The following is a 5,924-nucleotide window of genomic DNA, read 5'->3' as shown; positions in this document are numbered from 1 at the left end:
GTGGGCCTCTCCCCAGCTGTGTCCCCTCCTCTTCCCCCATGTCTTTATCCACTGGGTCTCTCCCTACGCCACATCTAGCTGTGTGCATCCCTCTCCTTCCTCTCAACACTCTTTGGTCACCCCCATCTTTGCCCGAGATGTCTTCTCCCTGGCCCCAGGGTCCAGAGGCCCTTGCAGTCTTACAGGGCAGCCCATCAGACTTTTTCATGGGGTTTCCCTGGGATCTTCGCATCTGTTCCATTTCCTCTCCTGGCACCCAGAACCAAGTCAATGTGAGCAGGCCCCACGGACTCTGCCCACTCATGAGGAAGAGGGCAGACCCAGGGGATGTTGAGACAGCTGGGCCAGGGGCTGCTGTGTAAGCGCAAGGGTGCATGTGTGGGGAGGGATGTGGGTACTGCCAGGAGAGGGGCACTCTCAGAGTGACCACGACGGAGTGGGCTGAGGGCACAGAAAGTTACCTGGATGATGACAGGGGCCACATGAGAGGCCCACAGAAGCCCCCCTCTCCACCCTGGTGGCCCAGCCACCACCTGGGCCCTGCCAGGCTGGCGCCCTGCGGTCCCCACCCTGCTGCCCGCTCAGCCTGGCAGCGTTCCTTTGCAGCGTCCTGCCAGCACGCTAGCCCCCTGCCCCCACTGGTGTCCGTGCCAGAGCAGCATTCCGCAGGCCTGGCTGCGTCTCCCCAGCGGAGACTGAGCAGGGAGGCTCCTCAGCACTGGTCAGGTCACACGGCCGAGGGGCACGGTGGGGCCTGGGCCTCTGGCTCCCACTGCTCTCATCCTGCCTCTCCCTGGTGCTGGGCCGGCCACCTTTAAAGACTTGCTCACTGCAGCGGTGGTTGGGTTCTGGCACCTCCCGCCCTGTGCCCCTGCACTGTGGAAAGCCAGAGGAGGCCACCAGGTACAGGTATGGGCCAAACAGCACAGAGTAAAGAGCTCTGGGCAGCCCTGGGGTGGGGGTGGGGGGGTGGATAGCGCCGAGAGCCGGCCTAGCTGGAGATCCTAGACTCACCCTCAGGTCAAAGCAGCTCAGGCCAGAGGGTGGGGGCGGTGAGCGCGGCTAGGGTACGGGGTTCGGTCTCAGCGTGGGGTCGCTCAGGGGAGCAGGGGAAGCATTTCTGCAGCTAGTTGGGGAGTGGGCGCGCCCAGCTTCCCCACTGCAGGGCCGCCTCCTACTCCGACCTCGCCTCTGTGGCGCAGCTGGAAGGGTCTGAGATTAGACTCTCGGACGAACTTCCCGGCAGAAAGGGGGCTCCGCGCGCGAGAGTGAGGCCGGGGCCCATCCGNCCCCCCGCTTATCCGCCCACCTGCCCGCTCCGCCCTCCCGAGCGCACCGCCCGCCAGCTCAGGGTGGAGGAGCTGGAGGTGTCTTACCCCTCCCCCGTCTCCCCGACCCCTTCTCCTAGGTCCCCGCGGGCCGGGAATGCGGCGCTTCGGCGCGGCCCTCGGTGGGGAGGGGGTTAAATTCCTGGGGTGGGGGCCCAGGCGCGAAAAGCTGAAGTCTTGCTAGGCGCAGGCAGAGGGGGGCGCTTTTCCGGGCCCACGACGCCGCCGCCCTCCACTGGGTGATGGGGGGGAGGGAGGAGGTCGAATTCCCGCCTGGGCCTTGGGCCACGTGGGCCCTGGAGCCGCCCTGCTTGGGGATTTGGGGCGACTGGGCCAAGCCGGGTGTGTTGCGGCTGGACGCCCGCAGCTCCGGTCCAGACTACTGTGTGACCTTGGGCCAGTCCTCTGCCCTCTCTGGGCCTGTTTCCTGGGAAAAGAGTGGGGCCATATGAGTGCAGAAGAGCCTGGAACAGACAACCCCTCTCCAAAAAGAGGAGCCTGGAAGTTATGAACCTGTGCCTCTTGCTCAGTCTGGGCCCCACCCACGGGTTCCTGGCAGTAAGGATTGGCATGGGCGTTTGGGGTGTGTGTTGAGGCGGGGGCTGCCGATGCATGCCGAGGTGTCATCCTGGGGCCTCCAAGCAGGTCAGGATAGGGAGCCGGCAGCTTCATGGCGCTGAGAGGGGGTACCCCTCAGGTACAGAAGGCTCTGGCCCTGGTGAGCAGTCTCGGCAGGTGTCCCTGGCACCTGGGCTTCCCAGCCTGGCTTGCGGGGAGAGTTGGAGGGCGACAGGAGTGCCTGACCGCTCCCAGGCTGGCCTGGCCTTGAGGATGGAGTGCACCTGGCTGCAGCTGGCACAGCAGTAGGGACGCATGTCTGCAGTTCCAGGGAATTGGCACATCTGGCCCAGGAGGCAGGCACAGCTCGTGGGCCTGGCATGGGAGGTGCCAGGCAGATGGGTGGCTGAGGCCTGCTGAGGTAGTTGACAGGTATGGACTCAGGCTGGATGGGTGTGCCCTGTCAGTTAGGGCCAGCCAGGGTTCCTGTTGTGAGATTCTTGGGCCCCTCAAGGGTGCAGGGTGGTACTGACCCGGGAGGGGTGGTACTGCTGTGGGAATGGAGTCTTTAGGGGCACCAACACCCTCCAGGCTAACCACTCCCTCCCTGCTGAGGCCAGAGGGCCCTGGGACCAGATCTGTACATGGGAAGGTCAGGCACTGCCCTTTATTTCCAATGCCAGGTAAGCATTGGAGGGCATTTTGTGAAAGGGGATGCAGAGTGGCCCTGTGGCCTAGGATGTGCTCCCCTCAACAGGCGTGGCTTTAACAAGCCCTTATCCAAGCCACTTCTGCCACTCTGTGGCCCCCAGTGGCCCTTAAGGGCCCTCTTACAACCCAAGTTGCATCCTGACCCCTCACTGACCTGCAGGTGGTAGCAGCTCTGGGGAGAGGCTACGTTGCGAGGGGTAGTGGTGGCATCTAGGAAGGACAGCTGGTCCCCTGAGTCTGAGGCTCCCCAGAAGCCTCTTACTGCTTTTTAAGCCATCGCAAGCCAAGAAATCCGTCCACGTGGAGTGGCGTCCAGTCCATCAGGGAAGGGGTGGCCTTAGCAAACTGCTGGAAGTCTAGGGGCTCTGCTGCTGTTCACTTGTGGGACACTCCCATTCTGAGCCTCGGTTTCCCCATCCGTGCAGTAGGGTTTGGTCCCAGAATGAATCAGAATGAGTCAGAGGAGGGAGGTGGGAGGACTTGGCAACATATCCTTGTTAGATTGGCCAGGCCTGGACAGGCCAGCAGTCCTGAGACAGAGGGGCAGATGGGCGACTTCTTGCCCGGGGGTCAGGGGGTGTGGGAGACCTCGAGGAAGATGGTGTCCATGGTCAAGAGTCTGGCCAGACTGGGATCTGCGAGAGCATGGGGTGTGTGCTGCCCTGGGTATGCAGGGTGGGGCCCAGGGCAGATTCTCATTCAGGTAACTAAGAAGGTGAACATAGGTACCACCCCGGAGCCCAGACTGGGCCCACCAACTGCTGTCCCATCATGGAAGGACTGTCCTGGGGGATTGGGGCGGACTATGGATAGACCAAACTAAGGTTTTATCCCAGGGCTTACAGGGAGGTGCTGGGGGCAGGGTGGGGGGAGGAGCTGATGGCTTTTTGGCAGTGAGGCAAGGTACCCCTGAGTTAAACAGGGCCCGAGGAGGGCCCTGAACTGGAACATGGAGTTGGTCCAGCCAGGCAGGTGATGGACAGATACTATCTGAACATCTGTGTGCTGGGCCTACACACGGGACTGGGCGTCCTGCCTGTCTGCGCTGTCTACCTTTTGGGGGGGCTGCTGGGGAGGAGCCAGGAATGATTAAGCCAGCCCTCATTCCGGACAAGTCACAGGTGCTGGATGTGGCCCGAGGACCTGATAATCTGACCCATCAGACTTCAAGGGCCTCTCTGAGGCGTCAAAGGAGTGTGGCCTCCAAGATGGGCCCCTCTTAGAGCCTCTGGGCCTGGATCATACCTGACCTGGGGTCTGGGGCCCTAGAGGGAAGAGGGTCTAGGACAGGCCTTGGGGGCCTCCTGTCTCTAAGCATGGTGGACAGGTAACCCAGCTATGTCCTTCTGCCCCCACAGAGCCCCTGTGTGAGGGAGTTGCTGGCAGCCAGAACTGAGGCCATGGGCAGTAGCCTGGCCTAGTAAGAAAGGGGTTGGCTTGATCCCACCAGCCGCCTGCAGCAGTGAGTGGGACCAGGCCCTGGGCCTGGATTTCTTCATGAGAATTTCTAACTCTGCAAGGCCTCAGGCCTTGAGGCCCGATGCTGGGGAGGGGAAGGGTTTCTGAGGTGCTCCCCCCAGAGTGCAGTAGCAGCCAGAGGCTGAGCCGTGAGGTAGTGAGCCTGACTGTCGTTCTTGAGTTGTCTGGGCTTGGGCAGGCATGATTTTATTTCTGTGTGTGAGTGTGAGGGAGAGAATCCACAGAGCTCCAGAAATGCTGAAGCAGTGCTTGTATCTGAGGTGACCACCTCGCCCCAGTCTGCCCAGATCAACCCTGGTTTTAGCACAGAAGGCCCCCACATCCCAGGAACCTGCTAGGTCCCAGGCACTCCTGGACAGTTGGTCACCCTATTTCCTGTTACTTCCTCTTTCCTTTTCTTCCCCTTCCCTGCCCAGGAGGACTTCCTGTTTCGCAGGGAAGAGCTGGAGGCCCAGAAAAGTTAACCAGAAAAGTTAATCCAGGAGCTGAAGGTCATGATTGAAGTCTGCGCTCTAAGGGGCAGCTGGATCGGGCTTGAGTCCTGGTTCCCCTCCCCCTTCCCTCCCCGCCACATCCTTGCTTGAGCTTCAGCCCTTTTTCTATAACGTGGAGCCAGGAGTGCTGGACAGGCTGTCCCCCGGTGGTGGGTGCCGCCCAGGTTGCCGGCCTTGACCTGACCTGTGCCCTGTGCCCCGCAGTTGCTGGTTGAGAAGACAACAGACTCGCCAGCGGTTGAGTTCTCGCTGGTGGAGGACGTGGCACTGCACTTCGCCTGCTTGATGGGCCGCCTGAACGAGCAGCGCCTCTTCCAGCCTGACCTCTGCGACGTGGATCTGGTGCTGGTGCCCCAGCGCAGTGTCTTCCCGGCACACAAGGGCGTGCTGGCCGCCTACAGCCAGTTCTTCCACTCACTCTTTACCCAGAACAAGCAGCTGCAGCGCGTGGAGCTGTCCCTGGAGGCGCTGGCGCCCGGCGGCCTGCAGCAGATCCTCAACTTCATCTACACGTCCAAACTGCTGGTCAACGCGGCCAACGTCCACGAGGTGCTCAGTGCCGCCTCATTGCTGCAGATGGCTGACATCGCCGCGTCCTGCCAGGAGCTGCTAGATGCCCGCTCCCTAGGTCCCCCGGGCCCCAGCGCTGTGGCCCTGACCCAGCCGACCACTGGCTGCACCCCTGCTGCACCGCCCTACTACTGCGACATCAAGCAGGAGGCAGACGCCCCAGGCCTGCCCAAGATCTATGCCCGCGAGGGCCCTGACCCCTACTCTGTGCGTGTTGAGGACGGGGCCGGGGCTGGGGGCGCAGGTGGCCCGGTGCCTGCTGCCATTGGGCCGGCCCAGCCCTTCTTCAAGGAGGAGAAGGAGGGCAGTGTCGAGGAGGCTGGTGGGACCCCTGGCAGCCTGTGTAAGCTGGAGGGTGGGGAGGGGCTGGAGGAAGAGCTAGGGGGTTCTGGCACCTACAGCCGCCGGGAGCAGTCCCAGATCATTGTGGAGGTGAACCTTAACAACCAGACTCTGCACGTGTCCACGGGGCCCGAGGGGAAGCCAGGGACCACCACGGGACCGGCCACCATGGTGCTGGGCCGGGAAGACGGGCTGCAGAGACACTCAGAGGAGGAGGAGGAGGAAGAAGAGGAGGAGGAGGAGGAAGAAGAGGAAGAGGAGGGTGGTGGCAGTGGAGGGGAGGAGGAGGAGGAGGAAGAGGAGGTAGAGGAGGGTGGCAGTCAGGGAGAGGAGGAAGATGAGGAGGAAGGGCACAGCGAGCAGGAGGAGGAAGAGGAGCAGGAAGAGGAAGGGCACAGTGAACAGGAGAAAGAGAGCTCAGAGGAGGAGGAGGGGGAGGGGG

At 62.4% G+C, this 5,924-nt stretch overlaps 1 protein-coding gene across 1 annotated transcript in view; it reads left to right on the top strand.

Moving 5' to 3' along the window:
- The first annotated feature begins 4,736 nt into the window (after positions 1-4,736).
- Positions 4,737-5,924, top strand: part of ZBTB47 (zinc finger and BTB domain containing 47) — a 9,326-nt gene continuing 8,138 nt past the window's right edge. The window contains 2 exon segments of the mRNA XM_077753716.1: positions 4,737-5,919; positions 5,921-5,924. The exon segment at positions 5,921-5,924 is cut by the window's right edge and continues 378 nt beyond it. Coding sequence (XP_077609842.1) covers positions 4,856-5,919; positions 5,921-5,924 — 1,068 coding nt within the window. The 5' untranslated portion in view covers positions 4,737-4,855.

The sequence above is a fragment of the Crocuta crocuta genome, unplaced genomic scaffold (genome assembly GCF_008692635.1).
Source record: "Crocuta crocuta isolate KB4526 unplaced genomic scaffold, BGI_CrCroc_1.0 scaffold655, whole genome shotgun sequence".
Classification (NCBI taxonomy): Eukaryota; Metazoa; Chordata; class Mammalia; order Carnivora; family Hyaenidae; genus Crocuta; species Crocuta crocuta.
This window is presented reverse-complemented; position numbering and strand designations above follow the sequence as displayed.